Raw genomic sequence first — 12,609 nt, 5'->3', positions numbered from 1 at the left:
TGAACTGATACAAACTGACTGAATTAGTACTGTTATCAGGTACACATACACAATGTCTAATCATTAATCCTAGGATTAACTTTGCTGCCCTGTACAAGACTGTCTCAGATTCATAATGAACAGGTGAATAGGCAGTAATAGAGGGCAGTAAGTAATCTAATTGATTGTCATTATTAATCATTCCCTTTCAGTAGCGTGTGAGTATTTTTACCATTCTGTCTGTGCCATTGAGGAAAATTTTCTCAATGTGATCATAGTAGGCATCACACCAGTACATCGTGTTGGTCCCATAATCAAGAGTCAAGCCGTTAGGCCAAAGCATGTTTGAAGTTACGAATATCTGTCGAGTGGATCCATCCATCCACGATTTCTCAATTCTACCAATGCTGTCATTGACTTCATCTTCCTCCCAGTCAGTCCAGTACATCCAACTGTAAAAATAGACCGTGATGAGAAAAGAAAAACTATTCAAATTCAATGAACTATTAATACTTCAAACACATAAGAATGTGAAAAAATTCAACTTCTTCCGTATCAATGACAGGTTATTCGGTATGTAGAATAGTTATGGGAACACTTTCATTGTAGACCACACTACAATTCATTAACCCAGTCATAACAAGACTAAAAAAGTGAAGCGAAAGGAGCAAATTGAAAGGAAAGGCTAGGTATGTTAATTCTGCCTGGGAGTGTTAAAGCAATGATGAAAACTATGTACCAGAATTCATTTGTGGCTGTTGATATAAAAGCATTTATTTGTAAGTTTCATGTGTGTTTTAATCATCTCACTTTATATAGAAGCTTTGAAAAAGATGGGAAGATAAAACATTGGATAAGAATGCAGTTATTTTAAGTCTCCCCTAGATTTCAGATATCCAGGCCTCCAAGGAACACCAGGAACATTCCAGGGCAGTTGTTTTAATGAGTCGGTATTATGCATGCACAGTATAATGAATAATAAAATAGCATTAGCATTGTTCACACAAAATCACTGTTATTAATGTACATAGACCATGTGAGTACGTGTTTTTCCCCTGGTAGTTTTCAAAACATTGCATGGTTATCTGTGTGCACTAAATGTCCAGATGGCTGGTCAAAATTGAAATGTAAAATTCGATATGTGGAAGTTTGAACACTGAACCTAGGCAGCTTTTCATAAGTAATGAAATGCAGCTATTTATCATACACCTTTTATGCCCAACTTGTCCTTTTGAGCAAACTGCACTAGCTAGGACAACCAAAAGTGTTCTACAGGGTATACATCACATGACATGATGACTATGAAAGGACTGCAGTATTGTTTGTTTTGAAAAAAGGAAACAATTTACTTTTCTATGCTCTTTACATGAGGTAGGCCATTAAAATATATATTTAGTGTAAGAAATGAATTGTTAAAAAAGTGGAATGGTTAATATTGGGTGTATGTATGTAATATCTACCTAGGTTTCCATATGCATATACTTGATTCATGTTGCAGATATACTTTCTTGAATATATTCTGACACTTTGGTTTCTACACATAATAGAAAATATGCATACTTTATTGGTTACTATACATACAGAATTGCAGTATTTGTGTGCACAGATTAAACATAAACCTATATTGATTTCAGTATCAATTCTATTCTGCTTTTGAACCCCACAGGAATGCAGTTTCACGTTAATTAATTAAAAAACTGTTGTCCTAGGTGGTATAAGTGGTATGATGATGACTTGTTGGATTTGTTGCCATTTCAAAACAATCATGACCTCTTTTCTCCAAAGGATTAGGGCAGTGTTTCACCATTTGCATTAATGCTATTGTGTAGTAGTGCTATGACGATCATATGCTGCTTGCTTTTCTAGAGGTGTACTGCTATACTACATTTCTTGCATTTGTTCTGCCATCTCTGATATTAGGATTAAGACCGGAAAGTATTATATTAGACATCAACTTTGAAAAAAATGTTTTCATAGCATTTTTTACAGTACTTAAGCAAAAGGTCTGTCAGTGTAACATCCAAAGTATTTTTCGTTTATGGTCTAATTTGCACCCCTCATCTAACATTGCCGAGGAGCTCTGGTTATAGAGGCTAACCTGTCTCTAAGATACCTACTCACAAGGAATATTTTATCACGGTGATTAGATCAAGCAAACCTAGGACTCTGTGACTGCAGTTCTGATCTTTACCTTCGTTCTGCACATAAATTACTGACTAATGCTTGGCCATATGTACAGCCAATCTGCAAGACATTTATAAGACACTGACATGCCCAATTCTGCCAAGTCAAGAGCCAACTAAAAGCTTGTGTACTGAATTTGAATGGAGTTTGAATGATAATTTCAAGAATAAAATGTAACTATAACTACAATTTAACTATTAAGCTGGTCTTTTTCTTGCTATATTTCACTTGCATTCAATAATTGTAACACAATAATGACATCAAAATCAAGAAAAAAGCATTTTTCGATGAGTCATATAATGTTCCAATTGGGGAATTCAAGTCCTACTGCACATATATGAAAAGTTCAAGAAAACTTCTACTTGGATAAATACAAAGACTTTCTTTAACTGTTAAGCTTCTTACATTGCAGAGATCCAGACCATGTTTTACTGCCAGTACAGCACTTTTTTCTAAGCCAAATCAAAACCCTGTCTATTTCTGCTTCTTGTTCCTTTCACAAATTATATAGCTGACATTTTACCAGGTGAAAATGTTGAACTGTGTACTGCAAATGACTGAAAAATCATTACAAGTAAAACTTGGGATGTATTTTTATTAATATGTTTCTTATTTATCTCTCTAACCAAGTTAGGTGGTTTAGTGCTCATATATTTTAATCAATGACTCAAAGAACCCATTGATTAGGCATTAGTGTATTACTCTGCAAAACAGAAGAAGTGATCCTGTTTTTATTTTTTTTAATTACCATCGCTAAGCTGATGCAAAGTAATAGTTTATAACATGAATGACACTGTATATAACCTAAGCTAACAAAATCAGTGAAAGCACTTGTGTATGGCTGTGTTTTGTTCCACTGAATTCATAGATTTGTTTTCCACAGTCAGTGAGGGTGATAATGAGATTGGCCTCAGGCCATCAAACACAGTTCATTATTGCCAACACCAATTTTGTATACAGATACAAATTACCACCTACCTATAGACATTCCCAATGCAAATAAACAAATAACCAGAATAACAAGTGCTGGGTAAATATAGTATAAAGCATAGTCTAATCTATAAATATGGCTTTTCTCTAAACTAAATGCTGTTCACAAATCCATCTTTAATTTCATAAGGAATATGTCTCTGTCCTGAGTTTATGTTACATGGTTTGAGTAATTGATTTACTTGTAGATGTCCCAAGAGATACAAACAACTTGCATCATGAAGCTGTTTTCTTCCTTCACATTGTATGCCCATAGTGTTGGAAAGAGTCCAAAGACAGTGGTAAATGGTAATACCCAGACTTTCAGGCAGCTGACTAGCAACAGGTGATACATATGCTCTATGAGGCAAGGATCCCACAGCCAACCCCACCTCCCCAGATCCCGGGGGTACTTGGACAATATTGTATAACTGTTCACAGTTGACATAACCTAGATATGAACCAGTAACCTCCAGGCTATGGGGCACATCCTGGTTTCTGACATGAGACTCATCATCACTGAAGTATTTTGCTCTATTTCATGAATATTTGAAAGACACATACCTACATAAGTATGAAGGGTTTTTCTGTGCTACAATGTTATAAAACCCACCACACATATTTAGCACATTGCTGCCATCATGGTATGCAAAATGCCTGGGAGGGAAATGTTATGATTTAAATGTGCGGAATAACCCCCTTCTTTGAAATACTGATTCAGTTAAGATTCACCAGATTAAATTTAACATTCCACATCATTGCACATGACTTGGATATTGATTGATTTGACTGATTATGTTTAAATTATATTTAAGTTATGTCTTATATTACATCTGCTCACATGTAAGGCTTTAAATCAAATAAATCTAATTTAAGAATTTAAACATGTTTACAATTCAAGCTGTTTGGGGAGGGCTCAGTTTGCAAATATCTCACAGGGAAAAAAATCGCTATTAAATTCTCATGCTGCATTATCCTGAGCTTAAGGCCACTGTCATATTTCACAAAGGGATGGCCTATTGTAGTTAATCCTCAATGGGTGGAAGGGTCTGGAGAAAGTCTAGAAGTAATTCTGTATCATGGTTAAAATGGGGATGGTTTGAGGATTTAACTAGTCATCACAACCTGCGAGTGAAGAACGCTGTGTGCATGAATCATAGTGTTACAAGTACACACAGCCACCCCAAGAGGATAAGAGTCAAGGCATCTCAAGTGTCACAACGAGTAAGTCAATTGCTGCACACACACAAATAAAACACACACTTGATGGATGCTAACCTTCATAACATTGTCCCACACCTTGTAGCATTATTGCTCTCTTAAATCCCTATCCTTGAATTATGGAACAACAAACAGGAGAGACGATTGCTCATCTCAGGGCGACGGTGCCCTTTGGTAGACCTCTTGCAGGAGGCTTAAAGGTTACCCAAAGGATACAGTATTGACTAACAAAAACAAATCCTTCCTGCTTGTTTTAATGCAGGTAGTCAAATTGTGTAATCGTAAACTACCGGGTATGTAAAGCATGAATACAGTCTACTCATCATTTGAAATTTAATTCCTTTTTAGTTTAAAAAAATATTTGAAAGTTAGAGACTATGAAATTGCTTTTATTGCAGGAAAGCAATTTGAAAACTATATTATTGTGCATGTTACATAAGTTTTCTTATATATATGAAGCACAACAAAGATACAATTAAGATTAAGTGGAATTTGTAAAGAATGATACAATTGCTAGAATAACATGTTCATGTTCACCATTTCATTATAACAGAAACATTAAAGTAACTGTAAAAAAGGGGTATTATGTTAAAACCTAAAGGTTAAAACCTTTTCAAATTCTCTTAATTTTTCATTACCCTTTCCTGAGTCTTTAATTATTTACTTTTTGCCCGCACCAATCAATGAAAATGAATGGATTGTAAAAGTAATACATCTACCTACTGTTATACATATCACAATAACAGTGCCTGTAAATGTGCTGCTTTCTGAATACAGCCACTCTCTACTTTGGTTAAACAGCAAGTCTTTGCACAATATCAATTTCTTCAGCAGAATATAACACACTTGCTTTCCTCTAGCAGTAAATATATTGTAATATTCATATAGTCTACACACAAATTAGACAAAGTTGAGACCTGTATATGCATTATATAGAAAAAAAAGTTGTCAAACATACCCATTTACTGGGTCTACCACGATTCCTCTTGGGTGGGACATATCTCCTTCTAAAATGGTTTTTCGGGTTTGAGATGCCTTCTCCAGTCTGGCAACGCTGATGGTTTTCCTATATCCATCATTTGTCCAGTACAAGTTATTTCCAATCCAATCCACTGAAACCCCCTCCACATTATCAAGGTCTATAAAGTAGCAAATAGATTAAATGATTTGAGTTGCCTTGATCCTCACTACACAATCCATAGAGCAGTGTAATCTATCAATGTCTCCTCTGCCACATTTTTCTCATTAAAGCCTGGAAATCACTTTTATTAATTAGAAATGCATCATTTGTACATTATCAAAAATAACATAAACAGGCATATTCATTTCGGTGACACAAATACATATGAGCATTAGAGTTTGACTTAGTTCAGAAAATCCCATAATTCAGGAGAATCACAATTTTAGATAACACTTTGTTTCAGGGTCCATCTTCTATGCATGTGTTAGCCATTAACTGTTCACTTACAATCACAAAATGAGACATTAATTGGCACAGAATAAGGCTTTACAAGAACCTTATTACAAATGTAATTCTAAGATGCTTGTTAATCATCAATACTGTAGTGATTAAACAACCAACAGGAAGAAAACGTGTTCATTTTCACATTGTTTAATTTTAGGAAACATATCCTCCAATAACTATTGAATCTGGCAAGATGAAATGTATTTTCAAGTTCCCAAAATACTCACCATCTTTCAGTATGGTTTCTCGGCCAGTCCCATCGATTTTCTGTCTTCCAATTAAAAAGCTGGTAGTGTCAGCAAAGTAAATGTAATTTGATTCAGCATGGAAGTCAAGAGCCCGTGGACTCACAAGATTTTCTATCTGAATAATGTGTTCATCACCCGCTTTGGAATTCATATCCATCCCTCGGATGATGCCTGGTCGCCCCTTTCCATAAAAAAGGAACAGCTCATTCTTGGGTTCTGCAGGAGCAAGATTACAAAAATAAACACACCAGCACAAACTAATCTTCTTTACACTGCGTAGTGTCAGCATCTAATTAATCGGCATAATTAGCATTTTTTATTCAGCACAGAAAATTAAACTCTTCAGCAATCAAAATGTATCTAAAGCAAGAAGACTAGCTAATTACATTACCTTAATTAAAACAAGAATTAGTTCCGCTGATTAGGCCCTATCTAATTAATCATTCTTTTGTTCAAAATGGTCCATGTTTCCAAGACATGGCAGATCAGAGGATAGTGTTGTAGCCAGAGCAAAATGGGCATTTATTATGCTGTAGACATTTAATTTTACAATTCATTAGTAGCTGGCTGAGATGTTGTTTGTATTGACTGCAACATTCATTAAAGCTGACAGTGAGGTGCGCTCTAGCGAATGTTACGCAGGGCCTAACAAAGATGCTGCAAATCTATTGTCCAGACCGAAACAGATAAATTAGAGGCATAGGATAACTCCTGTAGGGTCCCAAAGTAAATAATAATATGAAAAGAAACACTTGGATATTTTGTAGCAAAGGCTAATAGCTTCCCCAAGGCCCATTACTCTGAGAACGCCTCTCAAGAGATCAATCTAGTGGCAGTGAAACCTAGAACCAGAAATACAGTCTCAGAGCCAACCCCACTTCAGCTAGTGAATATCTGTCATTCCGTTATTAACTTAAGAAGTGTCTTGCTGTTTGTGAAAACATTACTGACTGACCTTTAATAACACCACACAAGTACTGCAGACAGAGATACAATCAACCTGACTTTTCAGGTAAATCTGTATTAAAGATTATAAAAAAGATGTGCCTAGACAAGCTGACTACTTCATTATTTTAATTAAATTAAACTTTAATGAGCTCTCGATTATGTCATTAACTTAAGCTCTTTATTGTTGATTGATTAAACAGTGTCTCGATTCCAGATGATAAATGACAGCTTCACATAGACTTTTAATAAATAATATGTAATAACTAATAATAATAACATAACTGTTAATACATACACTACTGGTCAGAACTTTTAGAACAACTCAATTTTTCCAGTTTTTATTGAAATGTATGCAGTTTAATGTTTTTAACAAAATATAACCCCTTAAGCTGACAAACCCCTCTGGTACCCGTAGAGCACTAAATCCATGTGCTTCTCTTTAATCCCATGTATACTCTTCACTGTTGTGTTGTTTGCCAAGTGTTTGGTATCCCATGAAGGCTGAGACTCTCAGCTTTGTAACGATGTGAAGCATTCTCTGATGTGAAAAATGTGTTGTTGTTGTTTTTTTTATAATAATAGGGCATTTAAATACATTTAACTTGCTTAATGCTTAATAATAATAAATACAAAAATACGCCCATTAGCTTTGTCAGAAGCACTGTATTTAAAAAAAAAAGAAACATAAAATCCCTAAGTAAGGAGCTGTTTTAAATGAATGTCCCTTATTGTTCTTGGATGGTGTCTATCATTGTTTTCCTCCAGCAGCAAATATATTGCTATATTGTCTATCATATCATTTCTCCTTCTCTTCTGTTTATGAACTGTAAACATCATATACCACCAGTTCTGTATACGTCCACATCAAAAATTAGGACGAATCAATTCAATTATAGACATTACTGCAGCAAGTTTTCAGTGTTTATATAGACCTATCGCTAGCGCCTAGCAATAAATAACTACCTAAACGTGTACTGGTATGACCAAAGTTTGGATGCTTGAACAACCCGAACCAAAACAACTAAATAGCAATGACATAAGTTAAATATCATGCTTTTGCAATTATAAATATATGCTTTAAAAATTAAGTTTAAATATATTAACCGTTTAACAAAAACAAATGCAGCAAACCAATGCAGTCCAGGTAGCACGGATTTATGGGCGTTCTCCAAAATCCTAACAAAAATGACGCAAATACCATGTACGCATGCGCATTAGCATTAAGTAGGAAAACTTGACGGGTAGGATGTTTCAACTGAACACCTGCAGTGTATATATATTTCAGAATGTTACAGAATGATATATACATAGATATTACACATAAGTATATCTGAAATAAATAGGCAAGTATTTCTGTAACAGTAATGAATAATAATACAAAAACACGAACTTTTGCATGACTTCCCATCACTTCCCAGGATGAAACCAGTCCTACAACGACATGTCCTTGATTTGTAGCTGCCACTAAGTAGGCAGATGTGTGAACACCCTCCTGATTTCCCATATGGGTCTTCTTCACATGCATGACTCCTGACTGTAACAAATGGTAAGTGAAAAACAATGGATGCATATTTGTTAACTTCACATCATGTTAACATGTTTGACAATTCCAAATAACAGTCAGGTACAGAACATTTCCATTACTTTTAATCTCCCTGATAGGAATGATTCTAGTTTTCCTTATTTATGTATGTATTGATCACTGAAACAAGCAGAAATAAATACTAATAAAAAAGTATTAATTAACTAATTAAGGCAATCTTGCTTTCAAATGACATTTAGTTATTATAAAAAAATAGATATGTTTTTATTAAAAACAGGTTTTATAGTTACTCCTTTGGTGTCAGTTATGAATATGTGAAAAACGTTTGTATAATAAATGCAGTTTATTTAAGTATTGAATGAAAAAACACTGAAAGCCATCAGCTGTATATATAGAAAATTGCAGATATGTTACAAATCACAGACTTATAAATTCAGTCTCATTTGCTGGCATGGTTTACCTGTTGGTTGAGTAAGCTTGTGGTAGACATATAATGTTCTAGAATTTTCCATACTGGCTATACTTTGAAAATCTGTGCTGTTGAAGCGGTTTATCTTTAAAATGTCCACTTTATGTCCTTTGGTGGGCTCAGAACATGTTGCATACAAATAATCTTCAAAGACAGTTAATCCATAGACGTATGCCACCTGAAGGAAACAAGTACAAAAATGTATCAGCATTTACTGTGAAGCAGTAAAATATTTTTTATTGATACAAATATTTTTATATTTGGCCTCAATAAATGGGTGGGGTTTGGGGAAACCGGTACACAGAAAGCAGGAATATGGTGCAAATTAAGGTGAATTAATTATATATAGGTGTTCAGTGAAAGAAAACTACCAAAACCAAAATAAAACCCTAGCTCCTAGCTTAACTGACTAACTTCCTGGTCTGTCTCTAAGCATAAGACACTAACAGATATACAAGCAAACAGTCCAAATCCAAATCCAAATCCAGGTCAATTTCCCAGGTTTCTTCTCGTATTTGTTCCTCTGGCTTTCATGCCTGCTCCTTCTCACCCTCCCCTCTCTCCAGCAATGACAGATGCTCCTTCCTCTCCGGCTCTGGGGACGTCAGTGGCTGCTCTTTCTCTACCGTTCTCGTGCTTACGCCATCAACCTCCCAAGTGAGGTGCACAGAGCAGCATGGCGTGCTCGTTGCTCGGTTCAGTCTCCTGCGCCATGCTCACCTCCAGCCGCAGAAGCTCTTCCATAGCCTTGTGTGTTGCTTTTTGTTGGTTTGTTTTTTAGGATAACTGGACTTTGTTTATGGACTGAGACTTTGCATTTGGATTGGTTGCCCGGTGTTGTGTTTTTAATTTAGTATATGTGTTTAGAGAGGGATCTGTCCATACTATTCAACATCACTGTATATAATAAATACTCTATAGCTTTAAAATACCTATAAATTGTGCCCACCACCATGGTCTACATACATACAGTCACCGCCAAAATGATTGGCATCCTCACAGACACATTCTGAATGGAAGCTAATCCCAATCAGTTTCTTACAACTTGAATATGAATTGTCTATTTGCATCATTAGGTTGACTTTCATTAAAATAAGAACACGGGCAAATACAACGAGGGTTACTTCATTTTGTATGCTCCTTTTCCTTATCACACAAGTAGGAACTCACTGAGCAGCTTCTTGAAGTCTCCTTTGAATAACAATGTTCTATTATTATCTTCTTCTTTTTTTCTGAGTGCATTTGAAGAAGGTGTCTTGTCATTAAAACAACTAATTACAAGGTTCTTGAACTTTACTCTTTTAGTTTCCTGCTGTATCTACCTGTGTAACAACTGTTCACTCTATATAAGTAAGTAAACATATAAAGACAGAGAGAGAGAGAGAGAGAGAGAGAGAGAGAGAGAGAGATTGAGAGACAGAGACAGACAGACAGTGTTTTCTATGAACAAAATCAATGGGGAAGAAATCAGCTCTCAGTCAGTGTAGGAAAAGAAGATACACTGAAAGAGAGACACATCGGCAAAGGATGTGAAGAAGGAAAACATATACTTCAAGAAAGACATTTGAGGATCAAAGGGTGGAAAACTAAGAAAATAAGCAGGATATTTATTTAATTTAGCTGCTGTATTTAAATCATGCAATCATCATCATATTTATATGTCATAATAGTAATGTTAAAACATAGCAATTATTCAATCTCCCTTATACTCACATTGTTCCCTTGAATAATGGTGTGCCTGTTCTTTCCATTATAATCCACCACTTCAATATAGTCCAAATAAACATCTGCCCAGTATACCAGCTTTTTGACCAAGTCCAAGGTGATTGCTGTAGGCTGTTCAGTTTTATAATCCACTATTCTTGTTCTGTTCGTTCCGTCCATGTTGCATCTCTCAACCTTGGCAACATTCCCATAGTCAGTAAAGAAAAGCTTCCTAAAATGAAAATTGAAATCCATTATATAAACTGTAATATAAAGACATTTGGCATGTAGTACATACATCTATATTAAAGGGGTGATGTAAACCCATCAATATAGCATTAAGTACCTTTGCTTATTTATCAGGATCCCCATGTAACTGAATATGATTCTATTGTGTTGTTTTTTTATGTACTATGGAGGACAATTTGAAATGGAGTAAACATTTAAACACGCACCTTTCATTTCGGAAGCTAATCAAATCTTGGCCTTACTGAAAAGCCTGAAAGCATCCTAGTGAAATGTAGTGTAGATGCATCCGTTGTAATTACACAACCCTTTTTAAATACTACAATTATATTTAATCTACAATTATAATTTGTATTATTATTATTATTATTGCAGGCGGGAGATGTATAATCTAAAATATTATAATGTAAACCATTGTTGGATCGGTTCAAGGTCACATCCAATGACCCATTTGATTCTTTCATGAAGAACAAGTTTCGATAGCCTTGAAAATAATGGTGCATGTGTGCATTTATAAATCGTTACACATATTTTTCATTGCATATTTATATGTTTGGGTTTTTGATTTATTATTTAACAATCCATCGAAACATGGGCTTTACAAAGATACATTTTACTTTCTACATATGTATGTATGTATACACCGATCAGCCATAACATTATGACCACTGACAGGTGAAGTGAATAACACTGATAATCTCATTATCATGGCACCTGTCAGTGGGTGGGGTATATTAGGCAGCGAGAGAACATTTTGTCCTCAAAGTTGATGTGTTAGAAGCAGGAAAAATGGGCAAGCGTAAGGATCTGAGCGACTTTGACAAGGGACGACTGGGTCAGAGCATCTACAAAACTGCAGCTCTTGTGGGGTGTTCCCGGTCTGCAGTGGTCAGTACCTATCAAAAGTGGTCCAAGGAAGGAAAAGCGGTGAACCGGCGACAGGGTCAGGGGCGGCCAAGGCTCATTGATGCATGTGTGGAGCGAAGGCTGGCCCGTGTGGTCCGATCCAACAGACGAGCTACTGTAGCTCAAATTGCTGAAAAAGTGAATGCTGGTTCTGATAGAAAGGTGTCAGAACACACAGTGCATCGCAGTTTGTTGCGTATGGGGCTGCGTAGCCGCAGACCAGTCAGGGTGCCCATGCTGATCCCTGTCCACTGCTGAAAGCACCTACAATGGGCACGTGAGCATCAGAACTGGACCACGGAGCAATGGAAGAAGGTGGCCTGGTCTGATGAATCACGAGTTCAAGGTGTTGACTTGGCCTCCAAATTTCCCAGATCTCAATCCAATCGAGCATCTGTGGGATGTGCTGGACAAACAAGTCCGATCCATGGAGGCCCCACCTCGCAACTTACAGGACTTAAAGGATCTGCTGCTAACGTCTTGGTGCCAGATACCACAGCACACCTTCAGAGGCCTAGTGGAGTCCATGCCTTGATGAGTCAGGGCTGTTTTGTCGGCAAAAGGGGGACCCACACAATATTAGGCAGGTGGTCATAATGTTATGGCTGATCGGTGTATGTATACACACACATGCACACGCACACACACACACACACACACACAAGTTTAATTGTTATTGTTAGTATGCCTCTGATACTCCAGCGAGAGTGGCACTGTGGATTATCTG

At 36.2% G+C, this 12,609-nt stretch overlaps 1 protein-coding gene across 1 annotated transcript in view; it reads right to left on the bottom strand.

The window, feature by feature from the left end:
- lrp1bb (low density lipoprotein receptor-related protein 1Bb) overlaps nt 1-12,609 on the bottom strand; it is a 316,016-nt gene that overhangs the window by 194,001 nt on the left and 109,406 nt on the right. Inside the window, exons 8-13 of the mRNA XM_066688514.1 lie at nt 10,740-10,962; nt 9,018-9,204; nt 8,405-8,548; nt 6,046-6,282; nt 5,312-5,492; nt 212-431 (exon numbers count right to left, since the gene is read on the bottom strand). Of these exons, the coding sequence (XP_066544611.1) occupies nt 212-431; nt 5,312-5,492; nt 6,046-6,282; nt 8,405-8,548; nt 9,018-9,204; nt 10,740-10,962 (1,192 nt within the window). The remainder of the gene's footprint in view (nt 1-211; nt 432-5,311; nt 5,493-6,045; nt 6,283-8,404; nt 8,549-9,017; nt 9,205-10,739; nt 10,963-12,609) is intronic.

Source organism: Amia ocellicauda, chromosome 16, assembly GCF_036373705.1.
Source record: "Amia ocellicauda isolate fAmiCal2 chromosome 16, fAmiCal2.hap1, whole genome shotgun sequence".
Lineage (NCBI taxonomy): Eukaryota > Metazoa > Chordata > Actinopteri > Amiiformes > Amiidae > Amia > Amia ocellicauda.
Note: the sequence above shows the minus strand (reverse complement) of the source record. Positions and strands in the feature narration are given on the sequence as shown.